General features: G+C 52.0%; 7 protein-coding genes across 7 annotated transcripts; 5 read left to right on the top strand and 2 right to left on the bottom strand.

Annotated features, from left to right (window-relative positions):
• Positions 1-217: 217 nt before the first annotated feature.
• Positions 218-2,046, top strand: BDP81DRAFT_420058 (uncharacterized protein). The gene is made up of 3 exons (XM_060589822.1): positions 218-548; positions 603-841; positions 906-2,046. Exons 2-3 carry the CDS (start codon positions 679-681, stop codon positions 1,715-1,717), a joined length of 975 nt encoding a protein of 324 aa, XP_060449053.1. The 5' UTR covers positions 218-548; positions 603-678; the 3' UTR covers positions 1,718-2,046.
• A 3,982-nt stretch (positions 2,047-6,028) lies between these two features.
• On the top strand, positions 6,029-7,395 carry BDP81DRAFT_458570 (uncharacterized protein; the record flags this gene model as incomplete). The annotated part of the gene is made up of 4 exons (XM_060593428.1): positions 6,029-6,160; positions 6,216-6,383; positions 6,440-6,775; positions 6,844-7,395. The coding sequence occupies 4 exons, from the start codon at positions 6,029-6,031 to the stop codon at positions 7,393-7,395; spliced, it is 1,188 nt and encodes a 395-aa protein (XP_060449052.1).
• A 1,819-nt stretch (positions 7,396-9,214) lies between these two features.
• Positions 9,215-9,960, top strand: BDP81DRAFT_312100 (UVI-1 protein; the record flags this gene model as incomplete). Its single annotated transcript, XM_060583775.1, has 3 exons — positions 9,215-9,416; positions 9,470-9,744; positions 9,838-9,960. The coding sequence occupies 3 exons, from the start codon at positions 9,215-9,217 to the stop codon at positions 9,958-9,960; spliced, it is 600 nt and encodes a 199-aa protein (XP_060449051.1).
• Positions 9,961-10,724: 764 nt separating this feature from the next.
• On the bottom strand, positions 10,725-12,906 carry BDP81DRAFT_311541 (uncharacterized protein; the record flags this gene model as incomplete). The annotated part of the gene is made up of 6 exons (XM_060583729.1): positions 10,725-11,486; positions 11,539-12,108; positions 12,158-12,380; positions 12,432-12,587; positions 12,639-12,728; positions 12,782-12,906. The coding sequence occupies 6 exons, from the start codon at positions 12,904-12,906 to the stop codon at positions 10,725-10,727; spliced, it is 1,926 nt and encodes a 641-aa protein (XP_060449050.1).
• A 2,061-nt stretch (positions 12,907-14,967) lies between these two features.
• Positions 14,968-16,752, top strand: BDP81DRAFT_391139 (Alpha/Beta hydrolase protein; the record flags this gene model as incomplete). Its single annotated transcript, XM_060587513.1, has 4 exons — positions 14,968-15,247; positions 15,325-15,549; positions 15,627-16,087; positions 16,165-16,752. 4 exons carry the CDS (start codon positions 14,968-14,970, stop codon positions 16,750-16,752), a joined length of 1,554 nt encoding a protein of 517 aa, XP_060449049.1.
• A 146-nt stretch (positions 16,753-16,898) lies between these two features.
• BDP81DRAFT_469233 (NmrA family protein) lies at positions 16,899-17,959 on the bottom strand (the record flags this gene model as incomplete). Its single annotated transcript, XM_060594519.1, has 2 exons — positions 17,659-17,959; positions 16,899-17,597 (listed from the first exon to the last, which is right to left on the bottom strand). Exons 1-2 carry the CDS (start codon positions 17,923-17,925, stop codon positions 16,899-16,901), a joined length of 966 nt encoding a protein of 321 aa, XP_060449048.1. The 5' UTR covers positions 17,926-17,959.
• Positions 17,960-19,074: 1,115 nt separating this feature from the next.
• On the top strand, positions 19,075-20,358 carry BDP81DRAFT_163371 (uncharacterized protein). The gene has a single exon (XM_060582067.1). The coding sequence runs from the start codon at positions 19,107-19,109 to the stop codon at positions 20,139-20,141; it is 1,035 nt and encodes a 344-aa protein (XP_060449047.1). The 5' UTR covers positions 19,075-19,106; the 3' UTR covers positions 20,142-20,358.
• Positions 20,359-20,407: the final 49 nt, after the last annotated feature.

Here is a 20,407-nt window from a genome sequence, read left to right as displayed (position 1 = left end):
CTTCGAAAGTGTTGGTATACACGTCAGCAGGGCAACCGTACGGTTGGAACGAAGGGTCAATAATGGTCTATTATTGCTGCGTCTGGAGGTGGAAGGAGGAGGTTGTGGGCAGAGCCCACGGCCTCTCAGAAGTGGTATGTAAGGGGTCGTTTGTAAGTGCCCATACCGCCTTCCAGATCCATCTTTTCTGCCGACTGCTCAGAGATCCAACAGAAAGGTTCAGTTTTTCCATCCGACATCTTCAACACGTTGGGTAATCAGGCAGAATATGAGGCCTCCAATGAAGGAAGCCCCTCGGGGGGTAAGCGATCGACTGGTAGACGGACAAGAGCGGGCAGCTTAGCAACATCTGTAAGCTCGTCTAATATGTGACGTACACCTACGAGATTCAAGAGAAAAAGGGACGATGATGAAGAGGAAGAGGATGAGCAAAATGATTTGTCGAGCAAAAAGCAGCATTGGCTCTGTCTCTACGATGTGAGGTATCAGCGATTGGTCTCCGGGGCTTGCCGAACGCCGACCAATTTTAGGTCGTTTAGCGATTTAAGGTGAGATGAACAACTGTTTCCCCAGACGTTTCTTGGGCGAGCTGACTCCAGAAGGAAACATCTACGTGAGAGACACACCCGCAATCGCAACACTCGGGATGGGGACGTGCGCAAACATCCCGAGCTGTACATGTCCGACAAGCAAGAGATGGACATTATCACAGTTGCGAAAACCGCCAACTTGCAGAGACCCAAGACAGGCACCGAAACATCGTTTGAAAAGCACCAAGGATCATTCCACGCAGTCTGGGGCATTCTATTCCAAAACGCTGGCCCCGCTCCAGAATCCCCATGTAAGTCTTTGATACCACAAAGCGACCCTATCTCGAAGCTTTCTGAAATCTAACGGCCTTCAAGTTTGCGAAGACTTCAAAAGTGGAGAGCCAGGAATGCTTTCCGACTCCATTTTCTCCTCTTGGTCCGATCGAGCTTTCAAACGCGGCGAGATCTCCGATCCGGCTGACTTTCAGGCAAGCCGCAAAGATTTCAACGAGATGGCGCAAGAATTACTCGCAACCTTCAGAGACCACAGGCCGAATTTTGTGGGTAGCTCCCAACCCTTACCGTCTGACAGCATGACGAGCAATCAGCGGTTCGGCTCTTCAGGTGCCGCTGCAGAGACACCAGAGCGGAAATTTTTACAATCACCAGGGCTGACACCGAACTGGTCCCCTTTTGGTGATGAACACCCGCGGAGAGTAAGCTTCGACTCACCTGTGCTGGTCTCGGATGATCCAGTTGTCCAGCCGGGCTCAGCTGCTGCTGATATGATCAGATGGCGGACGACAGTTAGCCAGGAACTTCGACAATACCCCGAGTTTCCAGTGCGTCTGCCGATCACGGAGGCATCAACACCGATGGCGCCGGTGCCCAGTGTCCGGGATCCCGCTGAAGCTTTCGCCGAGTTCGATGACTTCCTGCGCGCTGGCAATTTTTATACATCAGGAGAGACCCAGTCGTCTCAAACTCTAGATGCACCATTAGATCAGGTTCCTCTGGTATCTACTATGGATCCGATGATTGCCTCGGACGGTACCCCAGGGGTTGGTGTAGACGACCCGTTGAACTATCTCCAGTGGGATGATGGAGGTATCTCCGCGAGCACGTCAGCTACGTTGCACCCTATGCACTTTAGCCCACAATACCAAGATATCGAGGAATCATGGTAATACTCTTTTGTCAATGGGCACACATGGGGGAAATGGTGTTAGGATAGGGGGCCTGGACAGGAATCAATCAATGAGCGTCTTTTATAGAAATCAGAGCTCACTGGCGCTTTCTACTCACAACCGCACGAAAATCCGATAAGCCTTATTGAGTCAACCATGATAATGCCCGTCATCGTTGCCACCATCAAGGTCAGGAGGGAGTTTGTCACGTAACTCCTGGGTAGTTCAGGGGGGCAGAGGGGTGGCTTGAGCATGTAAGAGACAAACGTGGGATACTTGTCTTCCCTTCTCCGTAGAGTAACTCTGTCATAATGAAAGATGCCCTCAAGCAACAGAGGGCAAGCGGTTCAATTGAAGTTTGACAACTTGAGGTAAGGTACGGAAGCATGGAAGACGCCTGCCCACGGACACCCGGGATTAAGGTGAGGTATGTGCGCCAGGTGGACGGGCTCGATCCTCTGTTCCCGTCCACCTGCCACACATGCTTACTTGGTTCCTCCGATGCTCCTCCCCATCACCAAGTCTTCCATCTCAAGTGACATCTGCCACGCGCCAGCCACACCTCGTGTTGCTACCACCGAGATGCCTTGGTAGTGGGGACATGGGGCCTTCCGGCTGATCTTAGAAACGCCAGTAAACTTGGAGCGTAGGGCAGGCAGTACCTGCTGGGAAATGTGCCGGGAGGGGCGATGGGGAAGGGGAGCTTCCCTCGTCCCACTGCGGCCCTACCTTATGCTTTGTAAATCCTACCCCGCTATCCACCACCGTTCGACTCGCAAACCTACCTGCCCATCCAAATCCCAGGTCTTTTCTCTCTTTTCGTATAGGCAATTTGAATGTGCGGTTTATGCAATGCACGTGGCTGGCAGACTGCGTGACTGCTCACTATTGAAGTGAGTTGCATGTGGCTGCAGGCAATGCCGAGAGTCCAAACGAGCGCTCCCGCCTTACAGCGTCCGTCCCACCGTCCGTTGTCATTAGGTTTGGGGGCCAGAACTGTAAATTGGATCTGTTGTCTGCAGAGTGGGAACGATGTGGGGGGAAAGTCCACTGCATCGAAACGGTTGGGAGGGCAGCCATCATCTGGACCACAACCTTCTCTCGTCTCTTCTTCTTTCCGCTTCGTCCGACGTGGTCTTCTCTCTACCTTCTCGATGTCGATGACTAGCTCCAACTTGCCTGCTCATTACTTCTCATCACTTCTCATCTCTACGTAACGCCCTTGGCTCCAATACTTGCCTCTTCCTCTCCACACATCCCTCTCGCCGATGCCCACGCCGGTGTGCATCATGCATCGGACTTGAACGCCTTACTCAACCCACTCTTTTCTCGCACCCAACCCCTGTACCTGGCCCAGCGTTGTCTTGTGCACGGCTACGTCTGCGCCAGTTTCTGGTCCTCGCTTTGGTCGAGGTCTGGGCAACTGTGCCGCTCCCGAGGTGTTCATCATCACGCCAGCCACCTTTCATGACCATCGCTCGGCTCCTGCCAACGTCTGTGCCGCTCTGTTGTCAGGGAAGTCCTTTGCTCGGAGACCTCCAGTTGCTCTAGAGAAGGATGGAGGACACCCATGGCATCGGGTTGCCAACTGGCTTACTTTCCAGAAGCTCTCACGCACCTGATCACGGAATCTCCCTCTCAATACCAAATTTCCCCAGATTCAATTGCCTATTCCCTGTTCTGCAAGCGTTCGGCAACGGTGGGCAGTGCGGGGAGCTGGGAAAAGAACTATCGACTGCGCAAGTGCCCGCAGAAGACCAACAACATAAACGCAGCCACCGACCCCGCGTCCTCGACTCTTCGTCAACCATCGACACAAAATGGCGGGGCATGCGACAACAATGTGAAGTTGTCTACTTCTGCTGACCGTCAACTCTCACCCCTGTTCCATGGCGCCACCTCGACGCGGCTTATTCGCACAGCTTCCAAGAGGCTGGAGGCTTTGCCGCATGCACCGTCTGATCCGTTTGTCATAGCTCCGGTTCTCGATTCACGATACTCAATGTTCTTGAGCCGCTCCTTGTCAGTCACTACAGCCGATACGCGACTAACGTAACCAAGCTATTATGGCGTGCTTTGCTTATCAGATAGCTCTTCTATCTAGGTACTCTAGTTGAGCCAGCGAATTTCTGCCCTCCCGGGGCTATCTTCCGGAGCTATTGGTAGCTGTTGCTATTCCTGATGGAAACCAACACATCAGACTTCAGTCTAGGGCGGCTGGACCTAGCTGGGGCGAGTCAGGGGTACCCCGCGGGAAACATTGGGCCACTTGGGCGATCGCTGGATCATACTCTGGCAATGGCGGCACTTGGGGAACTTGTGCCGAGCTTCAGTTGTCAACCCACGAACACGGCCCAATACACGGGCAATACGCGGGCGGCTTCACGTCTTGGCTGACAACTGGGCACAGTTCGGGCAATGGCGCAGTTCGCTCTATCCAACTCCACGATGGCTTTTGGGTCACTTCAAAAGACATGCATCTTCCAAGCAAGACTAGTAAACGGATGACCGAGGTCTAGTCTGTTTAACACTATTTTTCTTGGATTTGCCCGGCGCTGGCCTGGTTACCGTAGTCCCGGCTCTCTTCCAGAATTTTGGCGGCCACACCAAAACAAGTTTTGTGCTCGTTCGGAGCCTGCCCCTGGGTCTGGTTGGACGCGTTCCTGTACACCAACGACTTGGACTGCAGCCCTGGTGCGTCTGTTTATTGGACGTTTCCCGCGAGCTGTAGGTCTTGAGCTTGGTGCCACAACATGGACACGAGCCCTCCTCGAGGACACAACAAGCATCGCGCTACGTTTGCCCGACATTGAGAAACTCATGCACCGGTCGAGTCCGCCTCATATCCAGCTCCTGACGGCGGAAAATTTAATCAAACGAAGATGCGGCTAGAAAATAATTGACAGCGCAAGGCCCAACGACTATCTGCGATACGAAGACGCCGCTGCGTGCTGGTGCTCAATTTTGTCACTACTCGGGTATACTTGATCGGTCAAGACTCAAGAGCGAACGCGGTTGTGTGAAGCGACTAAGGCACAGATGGACCAAGCGAGGGGGTTTCTTCCATCGCCAGCGAACATTTTCGTCACCTCGCGGCCTGCAGTGCTGCCTTGCCCGCCTTCTTGAGCATCTAGTCAGACAGGATTGACGAGAAGCCCTGGAACTGTTGGCTTTATGCCTTGCTCGCAGCCTGTGTCGTGTCAATCCTGCTGTCATTGGGCCAAGGGATTCCCAAAGCTCACCACATAAGACACCTGGATTATATTAAATGCCCCTCCATGTGCCGTCATCGTCAAGTCGGCCGTTACCGACACCAGTCGGCTAGGACATCAAGGCCTGAGCTGACAGCCTTTACAACGGCATCATGGCCGGGGCAACATGGCCAGCCGGGGGATGGCGGTCTGCCTAGTCTTTCTGCAAGCTGCAATGCCATCGGCCCTAGTCAGCTCTCGCGCTCTTATTCGTTCAAGTCATCACATAAGCTACCTGTCTGACGGTCAAAAGTGACATGGGTATCGCTGAACCTTGTCGAGCCTCGCCGTCCAGGTCTGTCGTCGTCGTCCAACCTCGTCTCTTGGCTGCAGTTGCACTACGCACACCGGGTGGCGTATGCCTCATCTTCTGATTTCGAGTCAAAATTGCGCCTTTGGCTGCCGTGTCGCCATTCGGCCGAGACTAAGTCGTTCATCTACACACACCACAGGAGTCGTCCTACACCAGCGTCCTCACCTATCCCATCGAGCTCTCGGCCAGCCACACATGGAGCTCCAGGTTCTTCCCAACTGCTGGTCTGCATCTCCAAGATCGCCTTTCCTCGTATCACAGACTTGGCGTACTCGTCCTCTACACCCTACCAAAGGTCCTCTTTCATGGACCAGGCCGTGGCCGGTCTACTGTCCACATGGCCCAAGACTACTGCAAGCCGCAGTGGAGATCGTCAACCTCTGTTGGTCGACGAGCAGAGATGTCATCTCATCCTCCGCACTCTGCTTCCTCTTCTCCTCACCCGTCCGTCTGCAGGCAGACCGGGTATGCCGGCCACCTGTTCATGGCCTCAAGATATAAGCTTACCCAGCCATCTCTTCTTTGTCCGAACCTTTTCTCCTTGTTTCTCTATCCTCTTGCAGCCCTCACCAGCCTCTCTCCATCTCCCAGCCAACCACTTTCTCGTGGCCTTGCGCTGTCAAGTGACTCGTTCGTTAAGGTTACTTAAGAGACTCTCGCTCAAGTCAAATCTCTCGTTTCCCCCCTCCCATCGTTTCAAGAGTATCTTTCGCTTGATTGCTCTCAACCTCGCCTCTATCCGCAACTATGAAGTTCACCACTGCTCTGCTGGCTCTGGCCGCTAATGCCCTCGCAACCGAGGACCACGACTGGGGTAAGGACAAGACCAAGACCATCGTCACAGAAGTCTTGACCACGTACACGACCGTGTGTCCTGTTGTGAGTAGTCCTCAAGCCCCTTTCTTGATGCCGCGGAGCTGACGTCCCTTATTAGACAATCACGAAGCCCGGCGAACACACCACTCAGTATGAGACCATCACGACCACCTCCACCGTCGTGGAGAAGCACCCCACGACGATCTATGAGACCCTTCCTGGGGCCACGGAAGTCGTGACGGAAATCGACACCGATTACACCACTTACACCACCTACTGCCCGATTGTAAGTACTTTTCCCTTCAAGCAAAGGCTCCAAGCAAGAACTAACAACTTCTACAGACGGAGACGATTGTTGGAGAGGGCACCACAAAGACTGTTGTGTACACTACACTCAGTACCGTCATCGAGAAGAAGCCGACCAAAATCATCGAGACCGTTCCGGGCCCGACGGCCGTAGTGACGGCCACGGATGTCGAGCTCACAACCCTCACCAGTCTCTGCCCGGTCACGGAGACTTACACCGAGGGCGGCAAGACCTGGACCAAGACGTACACCACCACGTCCACCATTGTGACTCACGTTCCTACCAAGGTCTGGCAGACCGAGAAGCTCCCCGACGTCACCAAGACGGAAAAGGACGTTGAGTACACCACCATCACTTCTCTTTGCCCTGTGGTGAGTCTTCGGGACCTCTTCTCCCAGCCAAGCCTTCCCGAGCCTCCCCGAGCTAACATAATGGCCAGACCGAGACCAAGACCATTGGCGGAGAGACGGTGGTCGTCACTTACACATCCACTTCCACCATCGTGACGGAAGTTCCCACCAAAGTGGACGTCTGGACGACCGTAAAGACCACTCAGCATCTTTCCACGGAAGTCTACGAGACCATCACAAAACCCGTCACGACTTATCAGACCCTCGAGCATGGAGAGACGATCTGGGTCACCGCCACAGGCACCAAGACCATTACCGTCGAGAAGGTCCACACCCTCACGGAAGTCATCGTCGAGACCAAAACGGCACACGTCGAGGTCACTCAGGCCGTGACCGTGGGAGGCGAGAGTGTCGTGACGCAAAAATCATGGGTCTACGTCACCGTATCGGGAACCGTGTTCGCTACGCAGACCCGTCCCGCCAGCACTCTCGTCGTTCCTACGACCAGCGCCGTGACCCTTCCCCCGGTCACGGTATCGAGCCAAGCCCCGGTGGTTGTGCCGACCGCTGCCGCCGACGCCCGCAGAGCGCCGGGGGCTGCCTTGCTGGCTGGCCTTGTCGGAGCCGTCGCGCTCCTCTAGACTCTTGGTCCTGGAAGATGGACCATTTGCTTCTAGGCCTGGCTTTTCTATCACTTTGCTTTTTCGGTGAGACTTTTGACCTCATTTCTACACTAATGCCTGGGAGACTAAGCAGTCACTCGTCCTACATTGGATGAGCGGGCTTTTAATGAATGGATCGCATTCATATGAACTTAACGACAAGCTCAATGCTACGACGGCATGGATATACAGATATACCCCTACACTCTCTGATGATAAAACGGGAAAAGGAAGGATTGAATTGATGGACAGGAACACACGGGCGGGCAGGTAATTGGAATAATGATTTCCCAGGCGAATGGGTATGGAGGGTAATTCTATTTGACAGCACAAGGTCACGGAAAATCTCTCTCTTGAAAGGGAAATTGTAAGCAACTCTAGTTGCAGTCGACCCTGATTTCACTTCATGTACATAGACGCGTTTGTCCAAAGCGTAGGATTTAGCAGACGGAAGAAGGCTTCAAGGAGCTTTCTTGACATAATGTAGCACATTGCATTCTCGCAAGCATGAAAAATATGGTTACGCGCTGGTGAGAATGACTGGATAGTGACGATTGCGCGCTTAACCCCCCGGACCTGGTTGCATGGCTCGCATTGTTATGTGCTGGCCGTCGATCGAGGCGATGTAACTTCGTGTCGGGATGCCCAAAGTGACGGTTGGCTCTTGGCCGGTGTGAGTGGTGTGGTGCGGTGTGGTTGTCAATGGCGGGAGGGGCTGGTGGTGTGGTGTAGTAGGATTGGACGCCGTCCTCTGAGGTGGAAATGGTGGCAGGGGAGGGTGTAAATCCGGGGAAATTGTTTCCCATGGACCAGAAGTGTGGTCTGCGTCTCCTGGCTTCGGCGGCGTCCCGTGCAGTGGGTCCCGGACACCTCGTCGGAGAAGTGGACCCCCACCTTGGGAGTTCGGCGTCCTCCGGACCGGAAATGGGCCCGAATACGGCAATGCTTTGGAATTCGGCGTTAAATAGCTCGCTGCTTTCTCCTTGGACTGTGGGTAGCCGCCAGATGCCCAGAGGGACACCGTTTTCTCGGTGCAGGCTGGTCTAAGGTATCCGCGCGATTATTAAGGCCATTTTCGAGTGTTCCGCGCCCACGCTACGTATTAGACGGACTCCGGTCCACCCAAGGTAGCTTGAGACTGCTTCTTTCCTTTCCGCACAGTGGCTACATTCAAGCCAAGGCGCTCATTTCGGGAGAGCAAGCACCGGAGCTCGAATCGCACACGCAGACGCAGACGTTGATGAAGGGGGGAGCTCCTTTCGGAACCCGCGCGAAATAGCTTAGACGTTTACTGTCCTACCTCGGCATCCACTGACACACACTGCATCAAGACGCCGTTGTCGAAATATGCAATCATCGGAGGGATCGGCGCCAGAACCCCACAAGAGAGACAGTTCTCACCAGGACTGCTCTGAAGACTTGGCTTGGGATTAGATTTTCCAGCAAGATGAAGAGATCTGTAGAGTTGCCGATCATTCCTAGTGAAGGAGCTTGGCAAATATCATGACTGTGTTTGCTGGCATGAAAACGGCAGTGTAAGTGATGAGCCATGAGCGCGTCAAGATCTTTGCCGGCGTGAGAAGTACACAGAGTCTGAAATTTTCAAAAAGTGAACTTGAAGACGCGTCAAAAGCAGAGAGGTGTTGCCCAGAACAAAGTATAAGAAGTTATTCACCTCCCGGCAATATCGTTTACTCTACCCACAGCTCTCATCATCTCATCATCTCACCACAGCCTAGCCCATCTTCTTCAATCTTACCGACTAAATTCAGTGTCACCTCTCTCCACATTCACCATCATGCAGTTCTCCATCCTCAAGCTCGCCGTCGCTGCCCTGGCCATCTGCAGCGACTCTGTTCTCGGCCAAACGACCCCAGCCCAGGTCGTCCAAAACATCGACATGGTCACCAAAAAGTCCAACGATCTCATTGCCCCCGCGCAAAAGATCTCTCTCCTGAATGGGCCGCTGATCATCGTCGGCCTTGGACCTTACCCAGTAAGTTCAGCTCTATAGGTTTTCCTCGCATGTTAAATCATTGTCGATATATCGAAGCTAATCCCTTTCTTCCCTGTGACAAAAAAACAATCATCACGGGCTTCGTAGACATTGTCAGCACCGTCACCACGGCCCTCGCCCAGATGCAGGGGATGCCTCCCGTCCCAGCCGGCCCCCAGTCCGATGCCATATTTGAGGCGTTCCGCGAGTTTGTGCGCATTCATCAGATGCTTCTCAACGTCCTCATCGGAAAAGCCGGTCTCTTTTCGACTGTTCCCTTTATCGGTGCGCCCATCGCTGCCGTCCTCAGGCAGGTGGAAAATATCGTCGATGTGAGCCTTATCCTCCAATCACTACCCTCACCATGGAAACCCCCAAAATTTCGAGTTTATTGAGAAGTCTGGCTGACACTGTTACGCTCCAAGACCGTCGCCTTTGCCCTCATCGATGCCGTGCAGAGCAGAGCCACCGATCTCCAGGTACAGGCCGGCATGCTCACCGGAACCATCACCACCACGATCGACCGCTACCAAGGCCTTCAACTTTGATTCGACAGATTGCCTTTAAACGACTGAAGGGGGCGGAAGGCTTGGTTTGGAATGAGCGAGGCAAGCCTATTTCACTTCTTGATGCTGTCATAATGGAACGGAGCTTCTGGGCTGCGCTCAGCCGCGGGAGCTTGCGTTCAACGGCAGTGTAATTTTTCTCTATTGGTATTTCCTTTATTAATGCAGCATGGTTTTCGCTCGGAGCAGTTGCTTTAACACCATCCTTAGAAGCTAGATGGCTGCGTTGCTACTGAGCTGGGACTTGATCAGATGATACTAATACAAACTGCTTTAACATTTTGCTAGGTGATCGGGAATTGATAATCAACCTGGTAGCGTCGGAGTGTATCGCAGAACATGAAACTTGAAACCTGTGGTGAATGCAAGAGTGGCCTCGCCACGTGTGGAAAGTTGGATACTATGATCTGATCATGGCTCCCAACTCCTAAAAACATACAATCAGACAGGGTTGCGTATGTCTATTTCGTGAGAACCGCAGCCAAAGTAATTCAAAAATGACAGTCCTCCACGATTTCAGTCCTCGCCCGTGGAACCCAATGTAGTTAGAAAGCCACTGATGAACTCTTTAAACGAGAGAGACATTGGATACGAAGTTCTGAATGTGTATGTGCGACTACCTACGACCATTCTCTGTTGACTTTCCGCTGCCTTGCCGGTGATAAAGAACAAAAAGAGCACCCAAAGCAACAACCTTGTCAACGCTCAATCAGAGTCAGGTATAACAGACAATGCAGATAACACTGTCACTTCTCTAATTCCGTGATTATGTCATGGAATGCCTTCCGACTGGCAGCATATGTCGCACCAACGGGGAACCCGCCGGGCACTCTTGGGAAGACGGAGCCATCGACAACTCTAAGTCCCTGAACACCATGAACTCGGAACTTTGAATCAACACAACTGTCCAGATTTGTCTTGCCCATTCTGCAGCTGCCAGCGGCATGATGGCTCCAAGTGTGATCTCGGATATGTTGCTCGAGTGGACGATCTGTAGGAGGGTCGATGACCTGGAAGGGCTGATAGGGCCCTCCAGTGGCGTTCATGATGGACATGAGATGGCTAATGCCCTCGGAAAGAGCAGAAATATCGACATCGGCGTCCTCTTGATAGAAGTTGAAGTTGATTTCTGGGGCTTCTCGGGGATTAGACGATCTGAGCCTCACGGTGCCCGTCGGATTGCCGTTTTGCATCTTCACGACAGCCCAGAAGAAGGATGTCGGCGGCCATGCAATTTCGCTGAACCCGGGGTAGTGACCATCGAACACACCACCGGCCGCACCAAAGATGATGAGGTCGCAGTCTGCGTTCCTGGATTGGTTGCTACGATGCAGCATGAAAATAGGAGCAGCAGCCTCACCGTATGCACCATAGCCGGCTTCCCATTGTGCAAGGCAGGGATCTGTCTCAGGGCTACCAGGCGTACATTCTGCGAAGGGACTATTCTCCCATGCGATGTTTGACCGAACGTTGATGCCCGCTTCGTAGTTGTCCTGCAGAAACTCACCCTGGGAGACTCATTAGTATGAAGAGACTTCTCATGAGGAGGCCAATGCTTACCACGGCAGGAAGATCAACAGCAACTGGAATGCCGAATTTCTGCAACTCTTGTCGAGGTCCAATTCCACTGAGCTTGAGAAGCTGAGGAGTGTTGAATGCACCGCCTGAGATGATCACTGCCCTCTTAGCCCTCACAGCGCGTACTCGGGGCTCGACCGAGGGGTCGTATCGTCGATCGGCCTCATAAAGACCTTCTCCAATCATGAACTCTACCCCATAGGCTTTCAGGCCGGTCTCGGCATTCTTCATTAGAATGCGAGTCGCGAGGCTGTGAGTACTCATGGTCAACGGATATCGTGGTGTTCCATCTTCCCGTTTCGTAGCCAAAGTATCCGTGATGTATTTCCAAGGGCTGCTTCTGCGGCGGTTCTCGTCAATATGTAATGGTATTTGATACAAACCCGGGATTTCGTAACGATCGCTATCAGGGCGGTTCAGGTCTCTTTCCATCAGCTCGATGACTTGTTCGGAGTCGGGTGCCTCGATGCCCTCAGTCTGAGAGATGGCATTCTGAACCACACGAAGTACACCCGGTCGATCGACAACATAAGAAATGTTGTTTCTGTTCGTCTACCTCTTGTTAACTAAAAAGTCGTGGCGGCTGATGAAGTGCTCTTACCGAAACATATCCATCGAAACCATGGCCTGGCGTCCCTTCAGGCGCATAGGTATTTCTCTCAAGCTCGATAAACATTGATCTCATGTTTTCAGGGCCCCAGGATTCGTCACCTGTAACCTCGGCGAAGTGGTTCCAGTCACTGTCGGGTGGGAGAATCACGTTCATGGCATTCGCTATAGCAGAACCACCGACCGTAGCTCCTCTTGGGTAGTATATGCCTAATCTGAATCTGTGGTTAATGTCTGTTCGATCTACGTGTTGGTGCGTGACTTACGGAGTTGCATCCTCCGGGGCATCAATGCCGTACCAGAGTGTGCCATTTGCAAGACGGTAGGTGAAGTAACGATCGCGACGGGCTTGAGTCTCATTCTGGTAGTGAGACACAAAAAACTGCCAAGACATAGCGGGGTCCTCCGAGTTGACATCCGCTCTATGAAGTATAAGCACAAAGATTTGTGTATCGAGCAGTCCAGAAACTCACAAGCCGGGGATCTGTTGAAGACTGTCATCACCCATGTTGCCTCCAGCCTCAATGAGAAAGACAGAATGACCCTCGCGTGCAAGGCTTGCGCTGGAAAATGTCAGTAATACCTTGACAAGAGGGTAGTCGGAGGCATTCCTTACGCTAGAGTGCCACCTCCAGGTCCTGAGCCAACGACAACATAGTCATAAGCCGTATCGTTGAGAGGACTTCCAGTAGCGCTGTCACTGAACAGTAGGAAGAAGGCGAGAGAAAAAAGCTTCAGCATCATGTCTGAATAATGTTCAATTACTGTGCTTGCATCTGCTATATTGAAGCAATGCACTGTACTGGGTAGACACTGCTCTTATATATTACATGATGCCAAGACCATCTTAACAGTAGTTATGTAAGTGGGCAAAGCATCAAAATTGAGAAGAATGTATCCAACATGAGATGCGCAACTTAGAGGCCTCGTCAGAGCGTCTGCCAAGGGTCGATCATCATCGTCCTCGTCGCGCATGCTGCTGCAAATGCGAAAGCAGGGGGCTGAGTAGACCAGCTTATGAATCCTCTATCGCGGTAGTCTGTCTTGTAAGAGAAGTGCCGGATAATGGTGAGTATTCCAACTACAATAAGGAAACAAATTTCTGATGCTGTGAGGCTAAACCCTTTGTCGACTCGCTGCTCACCAGCACAGCCTGCAATTTTCCACTGAGCTCTACTTAGCGTAGTTTTGGTCGGTCCTTGGCGGACTGGTGTAGTTTAAAAGAACTGATGGGCTTTGGTTGGCGGCCTTGGCTCAAGGCAAGCAACTCGGAAATAAGTTGGTCAGCTTACATCATTGTCGGAGTTCTATTGACCATGGTCCGTTACTCCGATGCGAACGCGAAACCCCGGCAAGAAATCTGGCTGTGCAACACCTTCATCCGTGCTGCTCTTCGCCAGAAGAAAACAAAGTTGCGGGATGATGCAAATCTACCAAGTCCATCTCTGAACAGATTGCGGTGGGGTCGATGTACTCTCATTCAATCAACCCCCATCTTGAGCTGAGGTAAGGTAGTATCGTGATAACTAGGGAATTCTCCGATAACGAAGCAGCGTGAAATGCGGCGAGATAATGCCGTGCCGTCTATGAGCGCAAATATCATACTCTCTATGAGATTGACTCAGGCCTCAGACGTGGCTACCTACTGGGAGCAGACATCGGTAGCATCACCAGACGTGACGGCAACCGTCGTCCGGCTTCCCGGTGAAGGACTGCTGGTGGGTGAAGCCAAGCTCTCGAGATCCTTCGCAAGCTTCGGGAATACCATGGGAACTCAAATCACTATATCGACTCACTTTCTATTCTTGCTTCAGCTGGTTCATCACTCATAGCCTTTGAAGGCAACTTTATGGCCTGCGGACAAGTCTGCGGTTGGGCGGCCGATGAAGTGGATCTGTCGAAGCCGTGTCCGGTTTTGAAAAGTGGGGTTGTTCCGGCGCCGGTCCGTGTGACCGTGAGCGGCAATATGGCCGCCGGACAAGTGAAGAAGACAGACAGGACGCAAAATAGAATTACTCCTTGAATAGATAATTATTCCACACAGTATCGCGACGTCATGTCTGCCTTTTATGCGTGGGACGGTTTACTCATTACAGGGCTCTCGGGATTATTCTTCCCGCTTATACTCGTTAGACTTCATTTGTTGTTTCTTGCAGCTGAATATGTTTCATTACCCAATGCTTACCCGTCTGGAACAAAACGGGTCTTCCGTCTTACAATTGCTTCTATCTTTTGAGTAGTGCTGGTGAGATGTCGAACAACGCATTACAGATATCGTTCGCCGTTACCCGTTTTGACGGCCGTCCACCCGAATGAGGTGTGAAACGACACGTGCGGGATGCCGGTAGGGTGGACGCGACGGGTAGAATCCTATGAAAATGACCAAGTCTCTTGATCCCACCGGTACACCGAGCTCACCGTGCCACTTGGAATGTTTCGTCCGTCAATTCTCTCCAATGAGACGATGGGCTGAATCCAAGCTCTCGGGTCTTCCTCGCGGCTTCTCTACTGTGGCGTATTTCCTCTGCAAACGGCTAGGTCTTTAGGAAAATAACCTCCCGCTCTACCATAGTACCTATCAAGTTGCATCTGGTAGATACTGGAGTTGGAACATGTAAAGGCTACGGAAAAGCCGAGGATACCATGTTATAACCCTGTTGAGGGCCAAAGACATAAAGGGACTTGGCCCAAATATGATACGGAAGAGATGAATTGTGTGATCTAACCAAACATCGAAGACAACTCTCTCTTAATCTCGAGCGTTTTACACAAGATACTAATAGGCCAATCATTGGGTCAATCATGGAGTTCTCACTCAGGGGCTGGTCTCCTCAATCGAGAACTACCGCCTTCGTCTTGTTTGCGTTCCTTACACTTGGGTATGCACAACAACCAGCACAAGTCAAATTGGACGATGGATCGTACTCTGGTTTGACAGCGAACGGGGTCAACAAGTTCTTGGGAGTTCGGTATGCGGCACCACCACAACGCTTTTCACCGCCGGTGGCCTCTTCGATGGCGCCTCACAATGATGTAATGAACGCAACTGCCTTCGCTCCATCCTGCATCCAAGCTATACCTGGTGAGTTGCACCCGCTGATATCATCGGATCTCATCTGGAGCTTTGCTTATGTTCATCGTGATACTGACTTTCAACAGCTGCGATTGCTGCCACGATGCCGTCTGGTCCGGAAAGCGAGGATTGCCTGTTCCTCAATGTCTACGCACCCTCTTCTCCACCACCCGCCGAAGGAAGAACCATCATGGTATGGTACTATGGCGGAGGCTTTCAGTTTGGATCTGCCAACACACCAATGTTCGATGGCTCGAGCTTCGCACAGAACCAGGACGTTATCATTGTGACCCCCAACTACCGAACGAGTGGTGAGTGACTGTTGATTACCAAGAGAAAGCAACCTTTTGCCCTTGACGTTGGACTTTGCTAATCATTCCGATCGTAGTCTTCGGGTTCCCCGGTGATGTCGAAGACATACCTCCGCAAATGCGCAACGTGGGTCTCATGGACCAGAAACTAGCACTTCAATGGGTTCAGCGCAATATCAAGGCCTTCGGTGGTGACCCAAACAAGGTGACGTTGTTCGGGGAGTCAGCCGGCGCCTCGTCCGTCGACCTTTTGCTACTTACAAGCGGTGCTCAGCCCCCCTTTCGTGCGGTAATCACAGAGTCTGGAACATCATATCTTGTCACCGGACCACAGGCAGGCGGAGACATCATCGGGCTCATGACCGGTCTCTTGGGCAGACCGAATATGGCGACCCCGTTTCAAACACTCGCGGCTTCGCTGAAGTGCGGCAATCAGAAGTCACTTGATTGTGTGAAAGCCGCACCGGTGGAAGCTATTGTATCCGTACTGTCTACAGGCCCCATCAACTTCCCACCCGTAGCCGATGGAGATGCAAACGTACCAACATCACCTGATGCTACACGAGCTTCGGGCAAGGTTCCTCGCATACCCATGATGATAGGAACGAACCTCAGGGAGGCCGATATCTTCACAATGGCCCAGCCACCGACCGCTTTGGAGGCCTTTGTGCGGCAACATTTCTCGGAGATACTGCCCTGCAGAAGGCTGTCGTTACCGCATATCCGGTTGGAGCCGGGATGCCTTTCCCGACTCCAAAAGATGCAATCACGCAATTTGCCACAGGTTTGGATTGGACCTGCAGCATTGCGCACGAAGCTCGTCTCTCGGCCCAATCCGGGGTGCCAACTTGGAGATACCTCTTCAACTCCACCTCGTTCCCGCCAACACCTGGGGGTATCTTGTCTCGCCCGGTACACGGCTCTGAGATTGGCTTCGTCTTTGGCAACCTCCCGCCGCCGCCGGCAACACCTGATCAGGCTCTTGCGCTGAGCAAGTTCATGCAGACGGCGTGGGCCAACTTTGCCAAGAACCCCACCAACGGGCCTGGAGTGCCTGCCTGGACGCAGTTTTCTGGTATGCCTGGTTCGATGGACCTGGGGAACTTGGGTGGTGTTCTTGGTGACGGAGTCTCCATGATAGATTCAAAGGTGGTTGACAGCCGTTGTAATCTTTTTGATGCGTCGTACGCCAAGACAAAATGAGGGCTCTGCGGTTGGATACAGATTACTTACTCTACTTTCAAGCTTGGGATCAATTATCAACAGTACGTCTGTAGTGACATTGAATGTTGAAACAGTGCTATGCATCATGTTGTTCCTATGTGAGAGAAAATAGCTCGTTGGTTGATCTATCCAACTAGCTGGGCCCCGAGATAGTTCAGTACAGTGGTTTTGAAATCCTCCGGCTCTCTTCCCAAAAGCTTACACAACAACGGAGACGCAGCAGCCGCCTCACCCCTGCGAAACGCCTCAAACGACGAAGTCCATGGCTTCGAGTAGTCAACCCCATGATAGGTAAAGTTGGGAATCACCTGCGCCTGAGAGGCGAATTCGTCATCCGAAACCTGCTTGATCGCAACTGGAACCTTTGCGATCTCGCTGAGAATTCCGACTGTTTCCGACAAGGTCAATGTCTTGATACCCGAAAAAAGTATCGTCTCATGACGGTAGGGGAAGCCGTCAGGGTCTGCGACGTAGCGCGATATGAGCTCAGCTGTAGCTTCTCCCAGCTCCTCTCTCTTGACCCATGCGATTCCGGGACCGACACCATCGTGAGGAATCTTTATTTCGCCGGCAGGTCGAGCCGGGTCAAAGAATGAAGTGTAGAGTGGGTAAGACTCGGTGTAAAGCCCCTCGCGGACAATTGTGTAGTCGAACCCAGGATGCTCTTTGCGGCATGCACGAAGGTATCTCTCGGTATCGAGGTGCGCCTTCATGACGTGGGCCACTGACTCCTGGCTCTGTGCAGATCCAGCGAAGCCCAAGGACCCATAGAAGATGTGCTTCACGCCACTTGCAATGGCGGTGTCGATGGCAAACTTGTGTCGCTTTGCGTGGTTTCGTTAGCTATCATACATACTTCCAACCACCAAGGTAGTTGAGCCTTACTCGAGATCTGTGTTCGTGTTCAACTGATGCATAGGAAATCAGAAACAGGGTCTTAATTCCGTGAAAGCTCTTTCGAATCGATGCATCGTCGTCGTAATCAGCTTGGCGCACGTCTGCTCCCAGCGCTTGCGCATCCGAAAGGTTTTTGGGATTTCTGGCGATGAGGATCAAGTTCATCGGGGAGAGACGTTGAAGAATGTGCTTTACAGTTCCTCCACCGATACCTCCAGAGGCAGGGAAGATACCAACTTTGTGAGGGGATGTCATTTTGCTCAGGTAGACGAATAATGTAAGATGCTGTGATTATCTACGGAAATCAAAATAACCTGGACGTAGTGGCACATAATGTTAAATACTTCCAGTCCGTCGAGACGCAGAGACGTCACAGTGGCCCTCTGTAGTCCGTGGAGCACCAGATGACAGTATAGTGGATATTTCCAGTGGATAACTCTCAAGTTGTTTTTCTCGCTGAGTTTCAAACTTAGAAATTGGGGGTGGCTTAATAACCAGAATAGGCAGACAAATTTGTAAGGTAGAGTCCATGGCGTAACTTGGTTCTGAAGCCATGGGAATTGACGAATCATGAGACGTGGTCTTTGCCTGTAAGTTTTTGTTTGAATCTACAAGTGAGGGCGAGATATTGCTCCTGATTCGTTTTGCGTTCAATGCGCAGTGCTCCCTCGGACTGGCCACCGGTTGGGGAAATGCCGCCCCCGCCCCTAACGCCGGGAAAAGCGGGTATCTCGACCGTTTGCCTCCGGCCCCTTGATCCCGCCTCGCGGGATGGAACAAGACTAGGATTGGAATGCTACTTCAAACGAAAAGAACATTATTTCTGTACGGTGGCTTTTTAAATTTGGCTATTTGTCTAAGTTTTGTTGCCTGTATTTGCTTCCTCGTACATCCACTTTGGTTTGTGTCGGGTCTTAACAATCGTACTTGGAATGTTACCTCATCCTTTATACTTAAGTAGGTACTTATCCAGCGAGTGAGCAGGATCGTTATGAGCCTCTCCATCAGCTATTCGGCAAGTTAATGGCTGAAACTTATCTGGTACGCATAAGCATTCTGTACCGTGAGGCTGACCGTTGGCCTAGTGCTTCGCCGACACACAATACCAACTGTCGGGTTCCCGACGGCTGTCTCGCCACTCATCAGCAGAGGAATGCAATAAGATGATCTCATTAGAGAACGCGCTTCCGATACCGAATCTTGTATTGCAAGTAAATTCCGGACCGAAGAAGGACAAAAATACATGTCGCCCCGGCCCGTAGACTCTTCTCATATCCACAAACACGACCGCTCCATTGCTTAAGTCGATCTCCATCGTCTCGTCATCTGGTAATTTCAAGTCCTGGCCTTGTCAAACTAGCAACAATTGATCAAAATTTCGAGGCATTATTACTCCACTTCTTTGTACTCATTTTGCAATCGCCCTGACAGAGGCAATGCTTGTACCTCGACATGTATTAAGTGACGGTTCTACCTCGACTTGTTTCGTGCATTCAGACTCGTCATCTTCGACTTCATCAACATCCTCAACATCCTCAACCATGCCTACTCTTATTCCCACTTCGACTACCTCTTCTACCGATTCCTCCACCTCTACCGATTCCTCCACCTCTACCGATTCCTCCACCTCTACCGATTCCTCCACCTCTACCGATTCCTCCACTTCAACTTCAACCTCAACTGATTCTTCTACCACATCAATCCTGACAACATCCTCTTCCACCTCGTCTTCATCTACCGACGCACCAACAACGACGAGCTCTTCGTTCTCTAGCACCGACACGGCTTCATCTAGCACAGACAGTCTGTCTTCCTCGACTTCAAGCACTTCAAGCTCCAGCAGAAGCACCACAGCTACGTCCACCGCATCCAGCTCTAGCTCTTCTACCGCAAACACCAGCAGCACGTCATCTGCCAGTAGCACCAGCTCGTCGACCAGCAGTCTAGGAAGTTCATCAACCACCAGCTCCAGTATCTCTTCAACCAGCACTCTTAGCACCTCAGCCAGCAGCTTCACAACTTCACCTTCGAGCACCACATCTCTGAGCAGTCTGGCCACAAGCCTCCTCAGCATCAGCAGCACTCTCAGCGGTACCCTGAACAGCACCCTCAGCAGCAGTAGCAGCAGGACCTCCTTGCTGTCGCTCTCCTCGACCAGTGTACCCTCAATCTCATCCTCTATTCTTCCCAGCAACTCCTCGTCCATGCCAATCTCAACCTCCAGCTTCTTGACCAGCCCTGTCACCATTGTCACCACATCGTCGTCGTCATCCTCCATCATAGTGATCTCGCCTACGGAGCTTGCCATCACAACGGGCGGGACAATCTATGACCCGTCCACCACTCCGTCCCCTACTTCATCTCTCGCCCCTTCAACGTCAGCGAACTCCACGACTACTATCCCAGATCCCGTCGGGGTTCCCTTCAAGCTGGCAGTTCTCGCAGCTGCCAACCCGACCAATTTGGTCTAGACATGGGTGTATTTCTTGCAGTTCGTATAAGGCGCTCTGTCGGGCCGTTATTGTTTCTCATTGCCCCCCGGTCATATTCTTCACATAGTCAGTTTTAATGGGCAATTGCCACACTTAATCAAAAAGAATTTGGGATTTCTCGGTCATCGTTCAAGCTCTTGGGCGTCCCTTATCATCTCACATTCTCTGGCCGTTCCCCCATCATCAAGTACACAGAATATAAGCATTCCGCGATCAGCATTCCCATAACACGCACCAAATGAAAC

The sequence above is a fragment of the Colletotrichum phormii genome (genome assembly GCF_030913505.1).
Source record: "Colletotrichum phormii strain CBS 102054 chromosome Unknown BDP81scaffold_4, whole genome shotgun sequence".
Classification (NCBI taxonomy): Eukaryota; Fungi; Ascomycota; class Sordariomycetes; order Glomerellales; family Glomerellaceae; genus Colletotrichum; species Colletotrichum phormii.
Note: the sequence above shows the minus strand (reverse complement) of the source record. Positions and strands in the feature narration are given on the sequence as shown.